This window comes from Oryx dammah, unplaced genomic scaffold (genome assembly GCF_014754425.2).
Source record: "Oryx dammah isolate SB20612 unplaced genomic scaffold, SCBI_Odam_1.1 HiC_scaffold_12, whole genome shotgun sequence".
Classification (NCBI taxonomy): Eukaryota; Metazoa; Chordata; class Mammalia; order Artiodactyla; family Bovidae; genus Oryx; species Oryx dammah.
This window is the reverse complement of record NW_024070196.1, coordinates 15384223-15409510: the sequence shown is the minus strand read 5'-3', so window position 1 is coordinate 15409510 and position 25288 is coordinate 15384223. Positions and strand designations below refer to the sequence as shown.

At 39.2% G+C, this 25288-nt stretch overlaps 1 protein-coding gene across 4 annotated transcripts in view; it reads right to left on the bottom strand.

Annotated features, from left to right (window-relative positions):
• Positions 1-25288, bottom strand: part of INPP4B (inositol polyphosphate-4-phosphatase type II B) — a 704914-nt gene that overhangs the window by 258364 nt on the left and 421262 nt on the right. For all 4 annotated transcript variants that reach the window (XM_040250456.1, XM_040250457.1, XM_040250454.1 and 1 more), the window contains one exon: positions 25045-25124. In XM_040250456.1, the coding sequence (XP_040106390.1) occupies positions 25045-25124 (80 nt within the window). The remainder of the gene's footprint in view (positions 1-25044; positions 25125-25288) is intronic.

Genomic DNA, 25288 nt, shown 5'->3' with positions numbered 1-25288 from the left:
GTGAATATAAAGTAGGCTTGGGACTAAGCACAGGAACCATCATCTGGGAGACATGCCTGCATTTAATCCAGCTGGACATATAACTGGGCAATGAAAATCTCACCTGGACAGAAAAACAAGCAAAGGCTGTACGTAAACAAATGGAGTTAGCAAGTGAGTGTACTCAGACTATAGAGAATGCATTGGGCCTCAGAGAAGTGAGAATTCTAAAGTATGTATGACTAAGGAGAAGGCAATGGCACCCCACTCCAGTCCTCTTGCCTGGAAAATCCCATGGACGGCCTGGTAGGCTGCAGTCCATGGGGTCGCGAACAGTTGGACACGACTGAGCGACTTCACTTTCACTTTTCACTTTCATGCATTGGAGAAGGAAATGGCAACCCACTCTAGTGTTCTTACCTGGAGAATCCCCAGGACGAGGGAGCCTCATGGGCTGCCATCTATGGGGTCACACAGAGTCGGACACGACTGAAGTGACTTAGCAGCAGCAGCAGCAGCAGCATGTATGACTAAACACACCTCTCTTCTGGCTGAACTGCACACATTTCAAAAGCCATATAGTACTTACAAGCTAATACTCAAAACTTTAACACACTTTAAAGTTTAGTCTTCTGTTTTCTTCTCTTTTCGCATTATAAGCTTATCTCCAGAAATTTCATCCATTATTATGGGATGCAATTATCCTATCTCTGAGGCTCTACCACAATTCTATACTTACTTGGTTTCCTGTTCTAAAACTCCAAATTCTTTTCATCCTGATAGAAGCTTGCAGTCTAACTTGTCCTCTTCCCAAACCCCAACTCATTCTCCAAAGGCCAAAATCAGAGAATATTCCATTTCTAGCAGTGCTTTGTTCCTACCATCCAGTAAGTCACTACACCCTACTGATTCTTCCCCTAGAATACCTCTTTTTTTTTTTTTTTTGTCCCTTCCAGTGGCAACATCTTAATGAATTTCACCAAATTTCTTTCATTGCACTTGAAGGACCTACTTCCCATCTTCCAAAATCTTTCTCTTCCCTCGTGTTCATGTCAGGCTTTCTTCTTAAAGACCTGCAATCACTATTTTATTTTCTCTGCCAAAATTCTTTAGATATTGACCAACGGCTTTCTTCTTAAAGACCTGCTATCACTATTTTATTTTCTTTGCCAAAATTCCTTAGATATTGACCTATGTCTACCCAGAGAGTTGAAGTGTAGACTGTTTTTCAAAACTTTTCCAGGGTTATGGACAGCTGAGCATTTTTGGTTTCAACTGAACCATGTCATCAGACACCAGTAAATGACTGAGTAAAAAGCACAGTGATCTGAGTGACAGAGTCCTTGGTTAAAATGTTGGCTCTTTAAACAACTATGTGATCATGAGTGGGCAATTCAGCCCCTATTAAGATTTATGAGCTATAAAATATGAAGGTAGTAAACCATCCTACTTATCTCACAAGATTTATGTGTCCCAAAGTAAAAGATCTTAAGTTTAAATATAAAAATGCTTTTGTGGGAATTCCCTGGTAGTCCAGTGGTTAGGACTTGACATTATCATTGTCGGGACTGGTTCTATCTCCGGTCAGGGAATTAGGGTCCCACAAACCACACAGCATGGCCCCCAAAATTGCTTTCATGGATGGTAATGAGTACAACTGTTACACTTATCTGGGCCACAAAGTTCCAAGAGCACATCACAGATACGTTGACTATCAGTTTTTCAGACTATTTGGCTTGTAAATTCCTCTTTACTGCTGAAAACAGTACTATCTAAATATGAATAACACCTCAGTACAAATAAGCTAAAGAAATAGTTCTCTCCTCATGACTCTATTAAAATATATACATATATATCAATATATAGTGAGTTGTATTTGGAAACTTGAATCAAGGCTAGATGTAAAGCATAAACCATTTCTTTAAATTTTAGAAATCGCCATCTCTTTAAATGCAATAAATACCTCATCAGCAAGGTGAGACATCACCTTGGCATCTTGCAAATGTCCTTGTCAGGATTCCCAGGCAACCAAAGCCACATTCAAGTTGACAGGTCACCATCATCTGCTCTTTGGTAGATAAGATGTTGCAAGTAAGATAGAAGAAGCACACACCATACTCTTGTACCCACTGGATGAAGCTATAAAACCTGGACAGACTGCACGGAGCAGCTATTTGAGGACTCAAAGTAAACAGTGCCAGGCACACTGGGGAAGAAGATCAGAATTTTAAATACCACTGACCCAGAAGTTAATTTACCATTTTTTCCCCTATCATATCTCATGATCTAGACTTAACACAGCTCCAAGCCCAGAGATGGTCATGGCGTACACAAAGAAAGCTCCAGGAGAAGCTCTCTAGACTGGTTCAAAAGAATAGAAAAGAGGTCTCCTAAAATTCAGAAGAGTGATGAAATCACGTTTCCTGTCTCTGCTCTCTTGGATCTTAGCCTCCAAACAATCCAGTGGTAGCAGCAACAAAAATGACAGCTAGGAGGAAGTGAAGGAGTCTAAAATGATGAGAAAAGGAAGGTTTCCTCTCTGACTGGAGCTGTGATCCCAAGGGAAGGGGGTGAATGTCCTTTACTGTCTCTCTCTCTCTGTTGTCCCCTAGGTCTTGGCCTCAGAAAAGCGTGTAGTTGCATTGCAGAGAAATGAAAATCAAACCCCAGCTTTCTGGATAAAGAATCTTTTGATCCTTCCCTTTCAGGGAAGTGACAGGAAATGGGGATGTACCAGAGAGAGTGTAGAGAGGAGGGAGCTTAGGAAGGTACACCTTAATATTTTCCAAGATCTTCTGGGCCTACCTCAAGCTGTGCATTGGATCTAAATCATGTATGAGACACTTTGAGAAATAATCTATGGACTACACTAGCCCCAGGTCCCAGACTAACACCTGGGACAGGTACGAATAACACTATGAAAGTTTGGGAAACAGAAGTGACATTGAAACTATGAAGTTTCACAAGACACAAGGTCAGCATACAAATAACAGCAATGAACAATTAGGAACTGAAATTTTTTTTTCAGTTGCTGCCGGTGACTATATAACATCCAGCTGAAGACTAACAGGGGGGTACTCTTTCTGCCCCCTTCTGATGCCTATGTCAGAAGCTTTCTCTATCTCCTTTATACTTTAATAAAACCTTATTACACAAAAGCTCTGAGCAATCAAACTTTGTCTCTGGCCCCGGATTGAATTCTTCTCCTCTGGGGGCCAGGAATCCTGGTGTCATGATTCAACAACAACCTTTCATCTTGGGGGCTCGTCTGGGATCCTTCAGGACAAGGCTGCCGGTGACTATATAACATCCAGCTGAAGACTAACAGGGGGGTACTCTTTCTGCCCCCTTCTGATGCCTATGTCAGAAGCTTTCTCTATCTCCTTTATACTTTAATAAAACTTTACTACACAAAAAATAAATAAAAAATAAATAAAAAAAAATAAAAATATATTAATCGCTTAGAGTAAGTCCAAAACAAATCTATCCTTAGGTACTGATCTACCAAAAATATACAGGATTTATATGCTGAAAATGACAGATGTTGATGCAAGAAATTTAAAAAGTTCTAAATAAATGGTGAGACATACTGTCTTCATATATTAAAACAAATTTATTAAGATGTCAATTCTTCCTATATTGATCTACAGCTTTAAGGCAATACCAGTTAAAATCCCAGCAAGGATTTTTTTGTATATATTGACAAGTTCATTCAAAAAATTACAAAGAAAGGCAAAGTAAACAGAATGACCCACATAATTTACAGGAAGAACAACAACAATGGAGAAATTAAATCAACTGATTTTTAAGATTTACTGGAAATCTATAGCAACAAAAACTGTGTGGTACTGACACCAGGACAGATATATTGATAAATGAGACAGAACACAGAGGCAATATAGCCAACTGGTTTTGACAGAGTTAATCAGTACAATTGGAAAAACTTAGTCCTTTCAACAAATGGTATCAAAACAAACATTCACTTGGGAGAAAAAATGAAATATTACTTAAAACGTCACAACTGAAACCAAAGTAACAAAACAATGGTTACTGATCTCATTGCAAAACAAAAAATATAAAACTTTAAAAGGAAGACAAAGAAGAAAAGTCTTCATGAACTGAGCTTTGTCAAATTGTTCTTCAATATGACACCAAAAGCATGATCTAAAGAAGAAGAAAATTATAAACTGAACTTCACTGCAACTGACAACTTTTGTTTTGTAAAAGACACTTTTACATGAATAAAATGACAAGCTACGGACTGCAAGAAAACTATTTACAAACCATGTTTCTGACCAAAAAAAAAAAAAACACCTGGCATCGAGAAAACACAAGAGCCTTCAAAACTGCACAGCAAGAAAATGAACAACGTAAATAACAAATGGCCAAAGTTGAACAGAAGTGTCTCAGGAAAGGATATATAGACAACAAATAGCCCGTGGAAAGTTGTTCAACATCGCTGGCCATTAAGAAAATGAAAATTAAAAGCACTATGAGGCATCAATCATGCTATATCTTAGAATGTCTGGTGAGGATGCAGAACCGCTGAAACACCACTCAAACACTGCTGGTGGGGAAAACAGCACAGTGGTTTCTAACAGAGTTCAACACACACTTAGCATCTGACTCAGAAATTGCAGTCCTAGGTGTTTATTCTAAAGGAATGAAAACTTAAGGTCATGGAAATACCTACAGTTGAATATTTTAGCAACTCTATTCATAATCACTAATACTGGAAACAACCAAAATATACTTTTATAGGAATGGTTCAACAAATAGTTGCACAACCATCTCATAGGGTACTACTCAGCAATTAAAAAAAAATTATTGATATGCACCACACCTTGATGAATTTCAAAGCCATTAGACTGAATAAATGAAGCCAGTCTAGGAGGGATGTGTAATCTATGATTCCCTGACTGTCTCAGAAAGCATTTCTCTATGGTGACGGAGAACACACATCGTGGTTGTGAGAGACTGGTGTGGGTGGAGGCGTGAATCATCAGGGCAGCAGAAGGCAGTTTCTCTGCAGTGATGGAGCAGTTCTGTATCCTGATTGGGGTGATGGTTACAAGAATCTTTATATGTGTTAAAATTCACAGAACTGTACAAGAATAAAACATCAATTTTACTGAATGTTCATTTATTAATAGAATAAATGAGAAAAGACATAGCTGTTTTCTATGGTAATGAATGAATAATAAATTAACAGCCATTCAATCCGGGAATACAAAACCAAATTACCAAAGGTTATTCCCTTCCATGTGAACAAAATATTCTAATTTGTGGCAACATTTATTTTTAATGATAGAGTCAAAGCATCAACTTATCCCATGTCTTGTGCTTCTAAAATATCTGCTGACATAGAAATGCCATGTGCTAGAGAAAAATGTTCTACCTGAACATTTGGGGTCGTACTTCATCAGAGATTGCAGAGTAAAATGCTCTTGCAGGAGGTGCAATGAAATTTCCAAGTCCATGACACTTATTCATGGGGTAAACCAACGGCCACTCATGTCTGAATTTACTCATGTTTAGGCCTACAAAAGAGGAACTATTGCTAAGGTTTTCTGTTAGTTTATGTTATTATATTTATTTGTTTGAATTTTAAGGAAAAAAAATGTCGAAAGGAAAAGAGCACTACAAAATTAAGCAGAGACCATTGGAAGAGGAAGAGAATAGTAGCAAGAAAGGAATTACAGGACATTATATGTAAGATTGCTGTGGAAGTCCGACTTAACGCTGACATTTAAAATACAAATATTTCACAGACCAAGTATAAACAACATTGGGAGACAGTTAAGCCATTTTTTTTTTTTTTACTAAAAATGGAAATGCTTCTACAGCAAAAACTCTTTACAAGAATGGTTTGCAAATGTCACCAAAAAAATGAAAATATTCTAAGCCACTGAAAAAATTGCAAAGATAACAGGCATAGAGGATTAGAGGATTTGATAATTAAATAATTAGTATTAAATGCTAGTGATGGGTTAATATTTACTATTCAAATTTTGAATTATATATATTTTATTGGATTTGTTGTGGTGGTGGTGGTGTCTAAGGTGTGTCTGACTCTTGGGACTCCATGGACTGCAGTGCAGCCTGCCAGGCTCCTCTGTCCATGGGATTCTCCAGGCAAGAATACTGGAGTGGGTTTCCATTTTCTTCTCCAGGGGATCTTCCCTATCCAGGGATCAAACCTGTGTCTGTCTCTTACATTGGCAGTTGGGTTCTGTACCACTAGCACCACCTAGACTATACACACACACACACACATGCACACACACATACACACACACATGTGCATGCATGCGTGCTCAGTCGATCAGTTGTGTCCAACTCTGCAACCCTATGGGTTCCAGCCTACCAGGTCCTCTGTCCATGGGATTTCCCAGGCAAGAATCCTGGAGTAGGTTGCCTGTTTCTTTTGCAGGGGATCTTCCCGACCCAGGGATTAAAAATACATCTCCTTTATCTCCTGCATTGGTAGGTGGATTCTTTACCACTGAGTTACCTGGGAAGCCCATACATACAATATATATAATATCTAGATATGTATGAAAGCCCTCTCTAAAACAATGCCATTTGAACAAATACCTAAACAAACATATAAGGAAGTGAGCCATGTATCTTTCTTAGGAGAAGATCTTAAAGACAGAAGAAGCAGATGGTCTAAAGGAACACAGTGGAACACAGTATTCATATTCGAGGAAGAGCAAACCATATTGCGGCTAAAGCTGGGCAGGTAGAGAGACAGGACTAGAAGACTAAGTCAGAGAGCCTCGCATTAATTTTACATTGCTGCATGAGCTCAGTTCAGTTGCTCAGTCATGTCCGACTCTGTGATCCCATGGACTGCAGCACGCCAGGCTTCCCTGTCCATCACCAACTCCTGGAGCTTGCTTAAACTCATGGCCATCGAGTTGGTGATGCCATCTGACCATCTCATCTTCTGTCATCCCCTTCTCCTTCTGCCTTCAATCTTTCCCAGCATCAGGGTCTTTTCCAATGAGTCAGTTCTTTGCATCAGGTGGCCAAAGTGTTGGAGTTTCAGCTTCAGCATCAGTCCTTCCAATGTATATTCAGGACTAATCTCTTTTAGTATTGACTGGTTTGATCTCCTTGCAGTCCAAGGGACTCTCAAGAGTCTTCTCCAACACCACAGTTCAAAAGCATCAATTCTTCAGTGCTCAGCTTTATTTATAGTCCAACTCTCACATCCATACATGACCACTGGAAAAACCACAGCCTTGACTAGATAGACCTTTGTTGACAAAGTAATGTCTCTGCTTTTTAATATGCTATCTAGGTTTGTCATAATTTTCCTTCCAAGGAATAAACATCTTTTAATTTCATGGCTGCAATCACCATCTGTGGTGATTTTGGAGCCCCAAAACATAAAGTCAGCTACTGTTTCCACTGTTTTCCCAACTATTTGCCATGAAGTGATGGGACCAGATGCCATGATCTTCGTTTTCTGAAGGCTGAGCTTTAAGCCAACTTTTTCACTCTCCTCTTTTACTTTCATCAAGAGGCTCTTTGGTCCTTCTTCACTTTCTGCCATAAGGGTAGTGTCATCTGCATATCTGAGGTTATTGATATTTCTCCCGGCAATCTTGATTCCAGCTTGTGCTTCTTCCAGCTCAGTATTTCTCATGATGTATCTGCATATAAGTTAAGTAAGCAGAGTGACAATATACAGCCTTGATGTACTCCTTTCCCGATTTGGAACCAGTCTGTTGTTCCATGTCCAGTTCTAACTGTTGCTTCTTTACCTGCACACCACAAACCCAGTAACTTACACCACCACCCATTTATCACCTCACAGTCTCTACAGATGAGAAGCCAAATGAGATCCTCTACTCAGGGTCTCATAGGACTAAAGCCAAGATGCAGGCTGAGCCGCACTCACACATGGAGACTCTTTGGAAGAACCCACTTCCTGGCTCATTCTGGTAATTAGGGGAATTTATTTCCTTGTGGCTGTATGACGATGGTCCCCATTTTATTGTTCATCCTGCAACAGGTATGAAGGACAACCACTTGGCAGGGCTTCAGGGGAGACAGTCGGCTTCCAGTTAAAGAGAAATGATTGGGGATAGGGAATGGGGCTGAGGAAGAAGCTCAAGAATCAGAATAGAGTTGGGGAGCGGAGGGCACCAGTGCCAGGGAGTGGACACACAGGCAAAATGATGGGCAGCTATGTGGATGAAAGATGTAGAGAATGGAGTGGTAGACACAGCGGGGGAAGGAGAGGGTGGGATGGATTGGGAAAACACTGACCTATATACATCACCATGTGTAAAATCAATAGCTAGTATGAAGCTTCGGTATACCACAGGGAGCTCAGCTCGGTGCTCTGTGATGACCTAGAAGGGTGGAATGGGCAAGGTGGGGACGGGAGGGAGACTCAAGAGGTAGGGGATATATGTATGCACAGGCTTCCCAGGTGGTGCAGCAGTAAAAAATCTGACTGCCAGTGCAGGAGACGCAACAGACTCAGGCCCGATCCCTGAGTTGGGAAGATTCCCTGGAGCAGGAAATGGCAACCCACTCTACTACTCTTTCATGGAACATTCTATGGACAGAGAAACCTGGTAGGCTACAGTCCATGGGGTTGCAAAGAGTCGGACATGACCGAGTGCACACACACAGCTGATTCATGTGGTTGTACAGCAAAAACTAACACAATGTTGTAAAGCAATTAACCTTCAAATTAAAAAAAGGATGACATAGGTAGGAATCCAGGTCATCTTACAGTACAGGTCAGCTACAATAAAGAAACTCAGTTGAGCTAGGCAAATATACACTGGCAGATAGGGCAGCAGTGATTAAAATTACTCTACAGACCTGAAATTTCTCATTTTCTGATTTTAACTTGTTCTGCTTACCATCTTTATAATGCTTTACTAAATCATCAGGTAATTATTTTCGAGGTCAAAATGTGACTAACCCATAGTTAAAGGAGTCTAAAGATTTCTACAGAACTTTTCTTGTTAAAAGGAAGAAAAGCAATTAAAGCAAAATTCAAGACATGCTACTATATGGAAACAGTTCACTGTTCACTGTGTGTGTGCTCAGTCATGTCTGACTCTTTGGGACCCCATGGACTGTAGCCTGCCAGGCTCCTCTGTCCTTGGGATTTCCCAAGCAAGAATATTAGATTGTGTTGTCATTTCCTTCTCCAGGGGATCTCCCAGACCCAGGAATTGAATTTGCATCTTCTGCATCAGCAGGCGAATTCTTTACCACCAAGCCACTTGGGAAGCCCCGTGGAGACACTATACTGCTTTTATTCATGCTAAATAGATTCTGAAGATCAGCAGGAATAAATCAAATGTTCTATATCAGTGTTTCAACATAAAGTACTCGAGAAAGTAATTACTTGTTCTTCAGATGTCTCCCTGTTAAAACATTATTTTAAAATTTCTGATTATAGGAAAGCATATCTATTAGTAATTAAAATATCTTTATCACATCATTCAAAACAATCCATATAAGAAAACAAATGGACTTTGGTATTTGGCAGCAGCTGCTGCTGCTAGGTCACTTCAGTTGTGTCCGACTCTGTGCGACCCCATAGATGGCAGCCCCCCAGGCTCCCCCGTCCCTGGGATTCTCCAGGCAAGAACACTAGAGTGGGTTGCCATTTCCTTCTCCAGTGCATGAAAGTGAAAAGTGAAAGTGAAGTCGCTCAGTCGTGTCTGCCTCTCAGCAACCCCACGGACTGCAGCCTTCCAGGCTCCTCTGTCCATAGGATTTTCCAGGCAAGAGTACTAAAGTGGGGTGCCATTGCCTTCTCTGGGTATTTTGCAGACTGACATGCTAACAGAAAGTAGAAAGAGTAAAAATTAAGTAAGAGAATTAAAATTTTCAATTCTAGTGATTGTTCTATATTCTTTTGTAAATATTTGAGAACTGAAGTTTGTGTTCCAAATAAGTTTCACTAGCTTTCAACAGCCTTGGATTCAGCTATTTTCTCTTGTATTCTAAGATAACTCCTCAGAACCTAGTAACAGGATTGCATAAAATCAGAGAATGCTTAGAGCAGCAAGTAAGCTTAAGAATCACCCAATTCACTCTGTAGAAACTGAAGCCGAGAGAAGCCAAGTGAAAGGCTCACAGCCACCTCACAAGCCATCAGTAGTGCTGAGATTTGCCAAAGAACAGTAGAACCCAGAAGCCCATATCTGGGGCTTACTTGTTGCACGCAGCATCTAGTTCCCTGACAAGGGATCAAACCTGGGCTCCCTGTACTGAGAGCCTGGAGTCTTAACCATTGGACTACCAGGGAAGACCCCCCCCTTTTATTTTTTTGGCCCTAACTTAAAAAAAAAAAAATTCTGAAAACCAAAAAAGGAAATTGTGGTAAATTTTAAATGTATTTATTTTCAGCTTCTTGGTCAGTAAGTTGATTGCCCTTATCTGGAAAATCCTTCGTAATATGAAATTTTGGTCGAACTCTCACTAGTCCACTCCAAAGCCTGGAGGAAACTTGCTTTCTGAATTACCTGATCTTCAGAGCAATAGATATTTTGAGATAGTTCCACATCTTTCTATTTTTGGGGCCATGCCTCATGCATGTGGGATCTTAGTTCCCCGACCAGGGATCGAACCTGTGCCCACTGTAGTGGAAGTGTGAAGTCTTAACCACTGGACTGCCAGGGAAGTCCCACCACCTCTTATTTTAAACTTTTTTTCTGAGCTGCCTTCTCATAGCTTGGACCCTCTCTCCTTCAGCAGCATTATCTTTCTCGCACATCTCTGTGTTTGGAGGTACCTTCCCTGTGAACTGAGTGAATTGTTTCTTATAAGCATCACCACCTCCTTCCATACAGAACCTGCAATGTTCTGATACATGGCATGCTTCCCAAATACTTCTGCTTTGAATTCCTTGTTTTCTCAACCATAACCAAGGATTCATTTGGTTCCGTGAAGGATGGAAAAGCTTCTTTCTGCCGCTCTCTTCAGAGGCCCCCAAAGTTTCTTTCCAGTGGTAGTTCTCAAGTGAACTGAACTCAATACAAAATATCTTCACGCTATACTTTGGACGTTCCTGAGTGTAAGTTGCACAGGCTATCACAGTATCTTCAACACAGGCATAAGAAAGCTGACAAATGAGCTCTCTGTAACATGAACTATCACCCCATATTTGAGTGTACTGTATTTATTTGGGGGTTCCCCAGTGGCTCATGTGCTATTATGAAATGCTGCTTCTGCACATTCTCAGCCTCTCCTGTAGCTTCAGAATTGCCTAAGATTCCATTCTTAAAATTAGTTCCAGAAGGAAACCCTCCTCATCTCTTAGAAATGCATCAGTCTTCGCTTCTGACTCCATCTCTCTGTATGGAAGGCAGCAGGTAGAAAGTCTGTAAAACTTTCATTGAGGAATGTACCTGTAGGATGTAAAGAAGAAAATCCACTCTCCAGAAAATATATGCTTCCATTTTTTAAATTTACCTGAGCCCTGAAACTCAAAGCTCCAATACTTTGGTCACCTGATGCAAAGAACTGACTCATTGGAAAAGACCCTGATGCTGGGAAAGACTGAAGGCAGGAGGAGAAGGGGGCGGCAGAGGATGAGTCGGACTCGATGGACATGAGTTTGAGCAAGCTACTGGGAGTTGGTGATGGACAGGGAGGCCTGGCGTGCTGCAGTCCATGGGATCACAAAGAGTTGGACATAACTGAGCGATGGAACAACAAGAAGCATCTTCGAAGTCAAAGAATTTATAAAAATTATCTCTGAGAAAATAAGAAAATTTCATAACAAATACAATGAAAACAATTATTTTTTTTTTTTTACCATTTCCTCCCTATAAGGAGACGTCACATAGCCTTTATTATTGCAATATAGTTTTCAAATGAAGTTGACAGGAAAGAAAACATCACTTGAAAAGTATTTGTTTCAAGGATAGTGGGGGTTCAAGGAAGAAGAGATAGAATGAAAAAACAAAAAGAGGGAGAAAACACTTTTTTTCCTATTAGACTATAAAGGGATTCTTTTCTTAAAGTCCCTCCTACAAACCCATAATCTAAGCTCATCTCAGTAAGCAAAGTAATTACCTTCTGGTGACAGTAATGGCATTCTAACTTCCCAGTGTTATAATCACAAGCCAATCCTTAAAGTACTTTAAAAGCCATATCACTGGGTCATAGAAGCAATTCATGTTTACTGGTGAACATGAACGTGAAGTCGCTCAGTTGTGTTCAACTCTTTGCGACCCCATGGACTGTAGCCTACCAGGCTCCTCTGTCCATGGGATTTTCCAGGCAATAGTACTGGAGTGGATTGCCATTTCCTTCTCCAAGGGAATCTTCCCAACCCAGGGATAGAATCCAGGTCTCCCGCATCGTAGACAGACGCTTTACCGTCTGAGCCACCAGGGAAGTTACTGGTACTAGAAGCAAATCTCCAGCCCAGAAACTTAGTGTTAGTTGGCAGTCTGCCCAACAAACAAGCAAACCCCTAAACTGTTAAGAGACGGTCTCCTCCTTACTGTGTAAGTCCCTGGAACATCTTCAATTTGATTCTAGATAAGAGAAAAATAATTCCCACTGTACACCATTTCTAAGTTTAGGATCGAAACTTTTAAACCTGCTTTGAATTAGAGGGACTACATTGATGTTGAGGGAGATTAAAATAAAAAAAATATTCTAGTTATCTGGTCTGGTCTTCAGTGGACTGATGAGGATTAGACCAAGTTTATTACAGCACCCTAAATTTGGTTGTAGCAATCAAGTTTATATTGAGTTCTAAAGGAATGTGTTTACTGTGCAATTTACACGTGTGAATATCAGAGAGAAGTAGCATACAACATGTATCTACAAGCAAAACTGGTCATTCTATTTGCTTGTCATATTGTAACACATGCTAAGTAGCACTTAGATCAGGTCTATTTAAACCTGGGCCAATGATTTCAATTGATTTATAAACCTATTTTATATTCAAGACAGTAAACTGTTCCATAATGTAATAAACTCATCAGTGCCAGACAAAGTGTAAAAATAATCTTTAATTACCTAACATTTTCTATCAAATTCTAATAAGCTTAAGTACCTAGGTAAAGGGACCCAATAGGTCACCGACAGGCTGGGCCCATTGCTAGAAGCCACCGACTCCTATTGTAATACAGCCTTGAGAAAAAGCATGTGCTTACACTAGTATTAAAAGTAATTAGGTGAAGCAAAATCAGTGGGCCCATTCTTTCTTCCCTTATTCTACATCTTTTTATCTGTGATCTCATCCTTCCCTTCTGCCTTCTTAAAATCTTTTATCATATGACTTTGAATATTTTCTAGCTTTCCTATCTTCCATTATACAATTGTATTAATGCTTGTCTTCCTTTCCCTGACTCAGTTCTTCATCTACCTGAAATCTTAACAGCAAACACTTTCATTCAACTGCACTGTTATTCTGAGGCACCATGCTATACCACAGAACAACAGATATTAGCGAATTTCACTTGATGGATAAGGGTAGAGACTCCCAGGCTGGAGCACACTATTGGGGTAACTGTCTATAGTTCTGCAAGGATGGTACCTCCAGCACCGCTCAATCATATACTGTAAGTAAAACTGACAGTGTGTAAATGGAAAAGCAAAGTCAAATCTCACTAGGAACACAGTTAAGAACAGTGACCTTCAGTGATCATTAAGCCTGTTAACTGCAGCAGGAATAATGAGTTCTGACCTGCTTCTTCAAAAGCCTGATGATAGGAAAATGGCCAATTTGGTCTTAAAACATTGAGGAACCTGGGAAGAAGACCAGCCCTTTTCACTGACCCTCCTGGAGACGTCTACCTGGAATCAGTTCACTAATGAATATGGAGAGTGAGTATGGAGAATGCTAGGGACTTCCGATGGGTAAAATCATCCCAGGTAAGGGATACAAAAAGAAGGAGGGAAAATAACAGGACATCCGTGTGGGGAAGAGCCTTGGGAGCTCCATCTACGCAGACAGACAGTACTGGCTCCTCTGTGAGCTGAAGTTTTGAAACCGAGCTCGAAACCCTGAGGAAAGGAGTTTCCAAAGAAATATGGGGACTCTGTGCCTTTATAAAGTGTTATAGGCACAGAAGCCACTATAAACAACAAAGGAGGTGGTGATCAGTGTCAAGGGTAATCTGTGTGCCTGCAGGTGAAGCTGAAAAAGCACTTACTATCCTGTATCTCCTGGCTGAAGTTTTTGCACACTTCTGTTCATGTTCATGTGGGGGAGGGGAAAGTAAGAAATTTTAAGGTAGAAAAAGAGCATAATCATACAAAACTTGTAGAAAAAGATGAAAATGGATGCTGGGATCTAAGGTACCTAATGGTTCTGGGGCTTCCCAGGGGGCACTACGGGTAAAGAACTGGCACTACTGGCAGGAGACATAGGAGACCCAGGTTCGACCCCTGGGTGGGGAAGATCCCCTGGAGGAGGGCATGGTGACCCCCTCCGGGATTCTTGCCTGGAGAATCCCATGGACAGAGGAGCCTGGCAGGTTATAGTCCATGAAGTCTCAAAGAGTCAAACATGACTGAAGTGACTGATCACACAGCACACAATGGTTCTGAGTTTAACCAGGAAAGGATAAACATAAGTTCAGTTTGGGGCAGCTGTAATATTACATGATTGTGAAAATAAGTGTGTCTGCACTTAGGGAACCTTAAAAAGAATCTGTCAATGACTATAAGAGAGAGAGTATGTAAAGTGACTTCTTTTCCCTTTCCACATACTCATGTGTATGAATTTCACAGATGAGTGTCTATATAGGCCAGGACATGGACGCAGAAAGCCGTGGGGTTGACATGCTTACTGACTGGGGTGGGGGATGGGAGAAATAGGGGTGGGAACTGCATGTGGATGGGGCAGAAAGTATGGAGGTGCAAGGCATGTGTGTAGGAGTGAGGGGTTATTTGGAGAAGATCACAGACCTGTCTATAGAGGCATGGATTAGAGGATACATTCACAGTGGGGAAAAGTGGATGAATGCACATACAAGTCTCTCAAAGATTTCTCTGGGAAAGGCTTGGTTGTTTATATTGTTCCGAAGCGGCATTTTCTGAACTGTGCAGCTGTTTTTCTTGGAACACAGTGTCTATTTGTCTATTGCATGCATGCGTGCTAAGTCATGTCTGACTCGTTCATGATCCATGGACTGCAGCCCGCCAGGCTCCTCTGTCCATGGCATTCTCCAGGCAAGAGTACTGCAGTGGGCTACCAGGTCCTTCTCCAGTGGATCTTCCCGACCCAAGGATCGAACCCGCATCTCTTTTGTCTCCTGCATTGTCAGGAACATTTTTTTTACCACTTGCGCCACCTGGGAACCCACAGTGTCTGATAAGCATTTGATAAGGGGTTGCATGAAGAAAGCTTCTTGGGTTCAGATTAAAGAAAAGCTGTAGATAACACTGTCTCTGAGAGCCCCTGAAGGACATGAGGATAATGAAGACTCTGAGAAGTCCTACAATCAGGTCACCTACTTCATTTTTTAAAATATAACATTTCAAACTTACTAGACATAAAACTTATTCACTTGAAGAACACAGACTAATAACTGAAAGGATATCAGTGTTCTAAAGAACATTCTTTGGAAAATGGTGATATAAATGCATCCAAAGCAGCAGAAATACAGGGTGATAATGATGAAAGTGGCTTTGGTGACTATGGGCAAATCCAATATAAAATTTTCAGGTCAAATATAATGCCTTGCAGGCCTAATCTCTCTTGTAAATTATCTTCAAAGATAAATGAACTCTCAAACTTCTTAAGCAGGTAGGTTTTTGTGTACAGATATTAACTTTATGTGATTTGCATTTTAAAAGCGGACAAATTGAGGAGCTATTGAAGTGTACTCTAAGTACGCGTTGTATCTTCAGTGACTAAAAACTCTAATTTGCAATCTGACAAATACGACATCTTTTGAATAATGCAAACTAAGGAAGTGCTAATTGGTTTCCATGGTCATATCTCTGGCCTCATGAAAATGGATTAGGAACATAAAGAAAAATGCAGAGCGATTTAAATTATAAATGAAAGACAGGCTACATGGATGAAGAGGGAAATAATAATACTGATGATGGTGATAATTTTAGTAATAGGTGATGGCATGATGAACATCTGCTTTGCATCAGGTACTGTTTCAGATGGGTTGGGTACCATTTATCTAATTCTCGTCTGGGTGGGAATAACAAAAACAACATCAAAAACCCTAAGGCTAGAGAAGCTGATCGATGAAAGAAAAACAAATAAAATCCACAACTAACATTTATTGAGCACTAACTATGTGTCAGGAACTGTTATAAACATTTCACGTTAGTAATTCACGGGAACTGAGGCTGTCACATGGCACCACTGTCACCCCCATTTCACAGATAAGAAAACTGAGTCTCAGAGTAATCAATCATGCTGCTAGGCAATAAAAAAGCCTGGATTTGGGCTCAAACATGTCTCTAAATCCCAGACTCTTTCTACTCTACTATCCTAAGTCCACAGTATTTGTATGCTTTGCAATCTCTAATTTTATAATAAATTAATGTCATGTTGTCACTTTATTGCAAAGTGGCTCATGTTACAGCCTTCTGATAATTTTAGGTGGTCTTGTTCCTAAATGGCATTAATACAGTTACATATAAGAACAGAGTCAGCTTCAGAAGCAAATAGCCCTACTTCTGTTTTCAGTGTCTCCTCCCTTCCTTTTCACACTCCAGTCCCGAGAAAAATCACTTGAATTTATTTCTGTAGACATTTTATCACAGATTCAGCAATAAAATGCATCAGTCAGCTCTAAAAGAAATTGACACTCTGTGTCACTTTTATGAATTTCTACCCTGATTTCAATGCTATATTGCTAAACTTTCAAGTCAAAAAAAATTTTTAGATTTTTCATAACTCTATCAGAATGCTGCCTGTTTCAACCAAGCAAATACTTTCCCTAGATCTCTTGCTGGTATCTGGTATCTGATAAGAAGCCAAATCTCATGTCAGTGTAATTAAAGCCAGAATTTGGAGTTCAAGGAAGCACCCATTCTTCAGATAATAAAGGCGTAATGTTCAAAGGTTAAATCAATCTCTTTGCCATTGCCCAATTTAGAGATTTGTAGATGTCACATTTTAAGAAAGACCTTCAACAAACTAGGTAAGCAAACTAAAGGAAATATTAAGCTATAGGTGAAGGAATTACTAGGTTTAACACAAGAAGAAAGGAAAACAATCTTTATCGAGTGTTTTTCTCTAACACATGGCAATGTGTGGAACTTCACTGCCTTTATTAATTACCCAGAGTCACGGTGGGAGGGAGGTTGTTACTACTCCCGTTAACAGATGTTAGAGGATAGACAACATGCCCGGGGTGACACAGCTGGCGATACAGCTGGGACTTGAACCCAAGGCTAGTGGGAAAGTCAGGTGCTCTTTCTACTGTTGATATATTACACTACTTCAAGAGGAAAAAAGAAAGGACAGGAGATTTACAACTGGGCAGAAAAAGCTGCTTTCAACGTGATCATAGAGAAAACAATGGAGAAGAGTCAAGATCTGTGAGAAAGCAAAATAGCCTTAAAATAAATGTATAAACATGTCTATCCATACAGTCTAAGAGGTATTTGCATGAATATGCACACCGAAAAATGTTACATAAAATAGGAAAAAAAAAGTATAAGTTCACTGTTAATTTCTTTCAGAGCCCTTCCCACACATCTGTATATTACAAAACACAACACCATATGTCTATTGTGAGACTTCTCCTACTTAACACCATGAAGGAAAGCTAGGAATAAGCAAGAAGATAAAATCTAGGACAAATAGGAACACTTTTCTAACAATGATCTGTTGGAAAATGGGAGAGATGTATGACCTCCTGAGTTTGAATCTCAGGTCACTAAAGGGGCCCAAGAAGAAGCTGAGGTGTCAATCTCTCTTCTAGTCTCTAAACACATTTCATTCTAAAATTCTAAACAAAATATATCCTCTCTAGGAAATCCTTGATGTCAAGAACCCCTCTTCTAATTACCATGCTGGTCCAGCTGTGTCATCTTAAGAAGTCATACTGCTGTTACTCCGTTTGCTTGTAAAACAGGAATAATATCACCTTTCAGGCAAGGTTTTCAGAAGATTCAATACGGTAAGACATTTGAAATGCTTAATCCATCATAAATTTCAAATAGTATTAATTATATCTCCCTATTCCCAGGTGGCGCTAGTAGTCAAGAATCCACCTGCAATGCAGGAGATTCTAGAAATGCAGGTTTGATCCCTGGGTTGGGAAGATCTCCTGGAGGAGGAAATGGCAACCCACTCCAGTATTCTTGCCTGGAGAATCCCATGGACAGAGGAGCCTGGCGGGCTACAGTCTATGGGGTCTCACAGAGTTGGACACGACTGAAGCGACTGAGCAAATCACCCACAGATCTTTGAGGTTCGGCTCAGTGTCTTGGAGGTGCTTTGGGTCTTCATTCTGAATCGTGTCAAAATCATGGTGAATAAAGCATTCCAGTGATTCGAGGCGTTCCACATAAAGGCGCATCTGAATCCAACATGAGTGTGCACTTGCTACTGATGAGCATGTTTTCTTGCTTGCTCACTCCCAAAGGAAAAAAATGCAGTGTTCTTATGCATTGCTTTCAGGGGTTAGGATGCGCATTGTTAGAAAATTCGAGGCAAGTGCATCAATTAAGTTAACTTTTACATGCTATTCTTATCCTGAAACTTTTCCATCGGTGCCTTTCATAATTTTAGTAAATAATCTCTTTAGCAAAATAATCACGAATATGCTATTGTCTCTCAAAGCAGGCTTTTTGGGCACCAGTCAATCGATGTCCATTGCCCTTATTTAATATAGAGAATGTTTTAGACATGCATAAAAGTTAGTGTGGTGAAACCAGAATTTTTTGCAGTAATTCTACTTTCTGGTAGCTAGAAAAGCTAACTTGAAGTGACTTTTTAAAGAGAATAAAACATCTTCAAAATACACGTGACTGTTAAGATGCTTGCTTGTATACGATCTTATAAATCTCTGAAGTCCAAGTAAATGCTGATAAGAAAAGATATTGTTATGAAAGTATTCATCACACATACAATTTTAAAGACTGCAGCTGGTGCTTAAAGTAAGCATTATTTGCATGTAGGGAAACAGTAGTAGTAGGAAACCAACCCATAAAGAAAGTTTAATTTTATTTCAAATGAAAAATAAATTTATCAGTTAAAACTCTATTGTCAATATATGGCCAAGGTTGGTCTCAGGTTACTATGAAGTTCAGATGCATTCATGCATCATAGTAACAGACTGATTCTGACCCACTGCATTATAGCCTATAGAACATGCCCTGGCTCCCAACATGCAAGATGCCAGTGACAATTACTTTTTTTTTTTTTTAAATCACTCACATATGCTTGTGTGGAAAACTGTATGTTACAGTCTAAGGAACCTCTCTTTAATATTGCTTCCTGCCCTTAAATTAAGAGTACGCCTTTGGGAGGTTCAGTTTAAAATATGTGGGCTTTTTTTTGCTGTTGTTCCATTTTTAGAAACCAAACTGAAATATGTGTATGTACTCTGTGTGTGTGAGGAGGTGTTTTGCTTAGTTTTGTAAATTAAGCAAAACACCAAAAAATAAAACAAAACTTTAAAGACTCCATAATTTGTATCTTACCATCTCTAAACACGTGCATTTGACAATGTAAAATAAATAGTAAAGGTTTATAAGAAAGTAAAAGTCCTAGAATAATATAAACATATCTATCCATACAATCTATGAAGTATGTGCATGAATATATACATAAAAATGTTACATAAAATAAGAAAAAAAATTAAATACAGTAGAAGTTTATTATCTGTTTCTTTCATAGCCCCTACCATACCTCGGTACATTATACACCAAATATCTACGCAGGATCACTGAAGTCTTACGTTGTATGTTACATGACAGTGCTACTGTATATGTGGGAGAAGTAATAAATGAAAAGGAAACATAAATTCTCTTTTTATGGGTAAACACATATTTCTGTATTCAAGAAAATTTTCTCACATCCACTATGATAAAATTACACAGATGTTTGCTTAACTTGGGGGGACTACATGTAAGAGATTACAAAAGAAACAACAGAATAGTTGTTAAGACGAGCTGAAAGTTTCCCATGACAAGACAATGTGACCTACACTGAAATAAATGTGAATTCCAAGTAAGGCTTTCAGCTCTTCAAGCAAATTACAATCCATCACCCACTATTACATGTCTCAGATATGCTCTAATACTTAGGTTGCATAATGCTCACTAATTTAGGTGTCTCCAACTTGGAAATAAATGGCACCAGGTTCATATTTAGCATCCATAAAAATATCATGAATCAAAACCCCAGCAAAATATGTTTGAACATCTACTATGTCACAGGCATTTAAAACTGATTTTTAAGATTAAAATATTAAAAAAAAATAATTGAGGTCCCTAAAATTTGCCAAAAGATAGAATATAAAGTAGAGAACAGGGTAAAGAGTCTATGGGATCATTTGTTTCCTATCAGACAGGAAAACCAAAGCAGAGACAGCTCTGGAGTCAGACCCAACTGAATTCTAATCCTACAGTCAGTAGCTGTGGAATCTTAGACAAGCTGCTATAAAACTGGGATGATAAGACTGCAGAAATTACATTAAAAAGTGTAGGAGAAGCACCCACATCCTTTGCTTGCTAGTAGATGCCCAATGAATAATGGGATTTTTTGTCATCATTCTTAGTAGTAGTATCAACTGCAAAATATGAACTGTGTTGCTATTTTTAAAAATCTATTAAGAACCTATCACTATAGTTGGCATATGAAAAATTCATGATAAATGCTTGCTCAATGAGCAAGAACTGAATGAATCTGAAGTGCATGGAGATGGGCAGCAAAGGTCAGACAAGGTCAAATTATTGTGTTGACCAAAAAATTCATTCGAGTTTTTGGTGACAACTTACAGGAACCCGAAGCTAAGCCAATACTTCTTATCTGTCTCAGTTCTTCTGAGAAGGATTTCCTAGGAAAGAATTTTTACCCTCCCCTACTTTTTCTGCCTTTGTGATTGTCTACTTTATGAGCAACATAATTTTTCCTCTGACCTCTAGCGTCATTGCCAGAGAAAGATCTGCTTCTCCATTTTGTTGTTAAGTCATTGTTCTAAATTTTGGTTTCTTAAAATTCCAAGAGACTCAGGTTAGGTTAGCAGAGCAAGTAATTGTTAAGTGCTTGGTCAGTAAACCAGACAGGGTCATGGTTCTGGGGTGAGAAGAGATTGCCCAGGTTTCCCTCAGTCTCCACTTATCCTTAACCTAGCAGGCTGATGCTCGCTTACTCCATTATGGCTAACATTCCTGAGTTCTCCACAGGCACTGGGACTCATCAGGTCTTCATTTGCTATAAAATGAGTGGTGAAATCAGCGTGGAAGACACCTTGAACAAGTGGTCCTTGACCTGTGTCCTTGCTTGTTCTGCCGTTTCTAAGTCATGTAATGGGTGACATGTTTTAACTAGATCTCAGTTTTCTCTTCTGTCAAAGGAGACAAAAAGTGGGTCTCTAAGAGCACAGGTTTGGGCTACCCTGGCAATCTAGTGGTTAAGACTTTGCCTTCCAATGCAAGGAATGTGGGTTCAGTCATGAAGAGGCGCTAGGATCCCACCTGTCTGGAGGCCAAAAAACCAAAACATCAAAGCAGAGGCAATATTGTAACAAAGGGTCCACATCAAAAAAAAGAAAAAAGAAAAATTCCAAAAAAACATTTTTAAAAAAGAGCACAGGCTTTGCACACAGAAATATGTGGCTTCACCCATTGGCTTTGCAATGTAACAGCATTGTAACTTTGTGTAAATTACTTAACTTTTTCTATACCTCAGTTTCTTAGTATATAAAATGACAAAAATCATACATCATAGGCTAATTTGATAAGGGTCAATGAAACAACATCTCTAATATACTCATCAGAGCCTAAGACACATAATGTCTCATTCTCTCCAATATAAACAAACAGGTTTTAGTGTACAATTTCAAAAATGCACTGTCATATTCCATGACATTTGATTTAAGTCTATAAATAAGGCACATACTTTTTGCCCTTCAAGTTTTCTGTGGAAAAATAATTTCACCTCAAACTCAAAAATCCCAGTTTACAGCACATAGGATGCAGTGGCCACATTAAACTATTAAACCCCATGAACCAACTTTGGGAGCTTTAAATCTGAATTATCTGAAATGAAGCAACCCAAAGGGACAGTGATCACAAAAAAACTAGACAGACTCTAGGGATATTTGCCCTCCAAGAATGGTGCCAACAAGTATACCCTTATTTCTGTGACATTATTTTTTACAGAAATCTGAGAATTCTATTGCTTTAACAACAGTGACTGGAGAACAGAAGGAATAAAAGTGAGATATTAGTATAAAAGCATTAAAAACAAAACCAATAATCAAAAAAAAACAATGCTTCTTATCTTTGATCAAGTGGCACTGGTGGTAAAGAACTTGCCTGCCGCTGCAGGAGAGGCGAGAGGCGTGCGTCGGATCCCTGGATCAGGAAATCCCCTAAAGGGAGGCATGGCAATCCGCTCCAGTATTCTCGCCTGAAGAAACCCCTAGACTGGCCAGCTGCAGTCCACAGGGTCGCAAACAGTGAGACATGACCGAAGCGACTTAGCACATAAGCACGTGTGCGTCCCTGATCTAACACTTTTCTGACTCAGTACCTCAGAGGTTGCCAAGTCAGTGGAAAGAAGATAAATTACAATAGATGCAAAAACACAAAGCACCAGAAATCAACAGGTTATACTAAGTGTAAAATGTGTCTTGTTCACAGGCAAGGAAATCCACAAATTTGGCAAAACGCAAAATGGGAAGAAAAAAAAAAAAAACAGTAACCTAGCCATTTCAAAATTTATTTTTTCTAGAAAATGCAATGTTTTGTTGCTCAATCTGGTTTCCTTTTATAAAATCAAAATCAAATAAATAAGAATCAGAAGTTTACTATCAAAAGTATCTTGATTTCCTGTAAATCTAGAATTATGTTACTTTTTTAACCTAAGTGTAATACCTTAAACTAGATCTACCTGTCCTTACTCTTCCTCTAATTGTGTGTGTTTAGGTATTTTCCTTCCACTAAAGATTTCTTGGCTCCTGATATCTTTCCCAAAGCCAGTATCTAAACATTGTGCGGTGGGCTGCTGATATTAACAACAGTTATGATACAACCAATACTACAGAATGGTCAGAAAGGTGAGGAATAAAGTGTCATGTAGCATACACAGAAAACGTGTGACCCGCTGGTGATTCTCAGCAAGTTCAGTGTCTGACATCTCATATCATGAATCCGGGGCACCCAGGTCAAATCTAACTGCCATGCTAGATGGATAATAGATGTCTTCTAGAATATCAGTGACAATGATAGATAGATATTTTAGCTGGCACTTACACACTTCCTATGGAAAATAACCACAGCAAAATTCTATCGGGAATAACATCACAAAGATTTTTAAAATGCCTTCCTCAATAAAATACAACAAAAACAACAGCCAAAAGGAAGCCAAAGAGAATACGCCAGCCTCTGTAGGAGCCATCGAAACTTATTTTTCTATAAGACTGTGAATTGCTTTAAATTATTTTAAATCATCTCTTAAGTCAAAATGCAAATCTGTAAGGATCAGGAAAAATCAGAAAGCAGACAGCCAGCAGTACAGATTCCACCATAAACCGTGGCATCTACACTGAAATATATTGGTTAAAATGAATCCTCAGGGGCTGGGTGGAGGGCAAACACACTTAAGACACACTGCCTTTTCCCTTATGTAAATCATCCAAGATTTACAAACAGTGCTCTATATAATTTTTATCTTTATATATACTGTATAAATATTGTAAGGTAGTATTCTCCAAGCATACATAATTTTAAAGTTATTATACAATTGGAAAATGGCATACTATTTTTTTCTAACTTATAAGGAAGTTAAGAAAAACGATTATTTAATACTCTTCTCAGTATTGGAACACTGTGCAACTTCCTAAAGACTGTTGTATCATCTTCTGAAATTGTGCCGTGTTGTGCTTAGTTGCTCAGTAGTGTCTGACTCTGCAACCCCATGGACTGCAGCCTGCCAGGCTCCTCTGTCCTTAGGGATTCTCTAGGCAAGAATACTGGAGTGGGTTGCCATGCCCTCCTCCAGGGGATTTTCCCAACCCAAGGATGGAACCCAGGTCTCCTGCATTGCCACCTGGGCTTTCTGCCATCTGAGTCACCATTTACCATCCAAGCCACCATTGTAATCATCCCCAAAATCATATCTAAACCTGTTGTGTGTTGCTATATGAATCTGCTTTAACTTTAACTTTTATATTTAACTTTTATATTTAATTGTACAGCAACAAAATAAGCTCAAAAAAGAATAATCAGCTTACCTTTTATTATCATAAATCTGCCAGTTGCATCTAACAAACATATTTCAAACCAAGAAACCCACCTGATTTAAAACATAATTTTGAAACAGTATTTAATAACATGCCCATCATTTCTATTTGCTTTCTTACTTTCAAAGAGTTTCCTCCCCTTATTTTTTTGAAGTTTCATCATTTTTTGAAGTTTCATCACTTTATTTTTTATCTTATACTGAAGAAGGGCTGCTTATAATATTATATTGGCTTCAAGGGTACAACATAGTGATTTCATATTTTTATAGATTAAGCACCATACAAAGCTATTAGAATACTGACTGTATCCACATGCTGTATATTATACCCCTATGGCTTATATAGTATATAACTGGTAGTTTGTACTGCTTAATATTCTTCACCTCTTTCATCCCCCCGACCATCCCTTCCCCTCTATCTGCCACTAGTTTGTTAATAATATCATTTTTGCCCCCTAAAGAACTGATAACCTTTGACCATCTGAAACACAAACTTGAATATGAACTTGAATAATTGCTGTTTGCCGTTAACTTACTGCAGTGAAGAACATAAGCCATTTGAGAGCTGACATCTAAACATCTGTAAGAACTGTGACTTCTCAAACCCAACCAGCATTCCATAAATATGATGAGCTGTTAACTTTAATAGCATTGAGACCTACCTCAGGCTCAGAGCCAGCACTTGTTCCTTGGACTTCAGTAGCTCCCCGACTTTAAAACTGGCATAGCCCAGGAAACTTCGCTGCAAATAAGAAAGAATGGTTACTATTAACTTTCAAGATCCTTAATATTTTATATCACGACAATTCACACAAAATTAGTCCTTAGAAGAATGAAATGTTAACTCTATTAGCCCGACAAATATTCCACTGACTAAAGTACAACCGTCAGTAACATAAATCTATT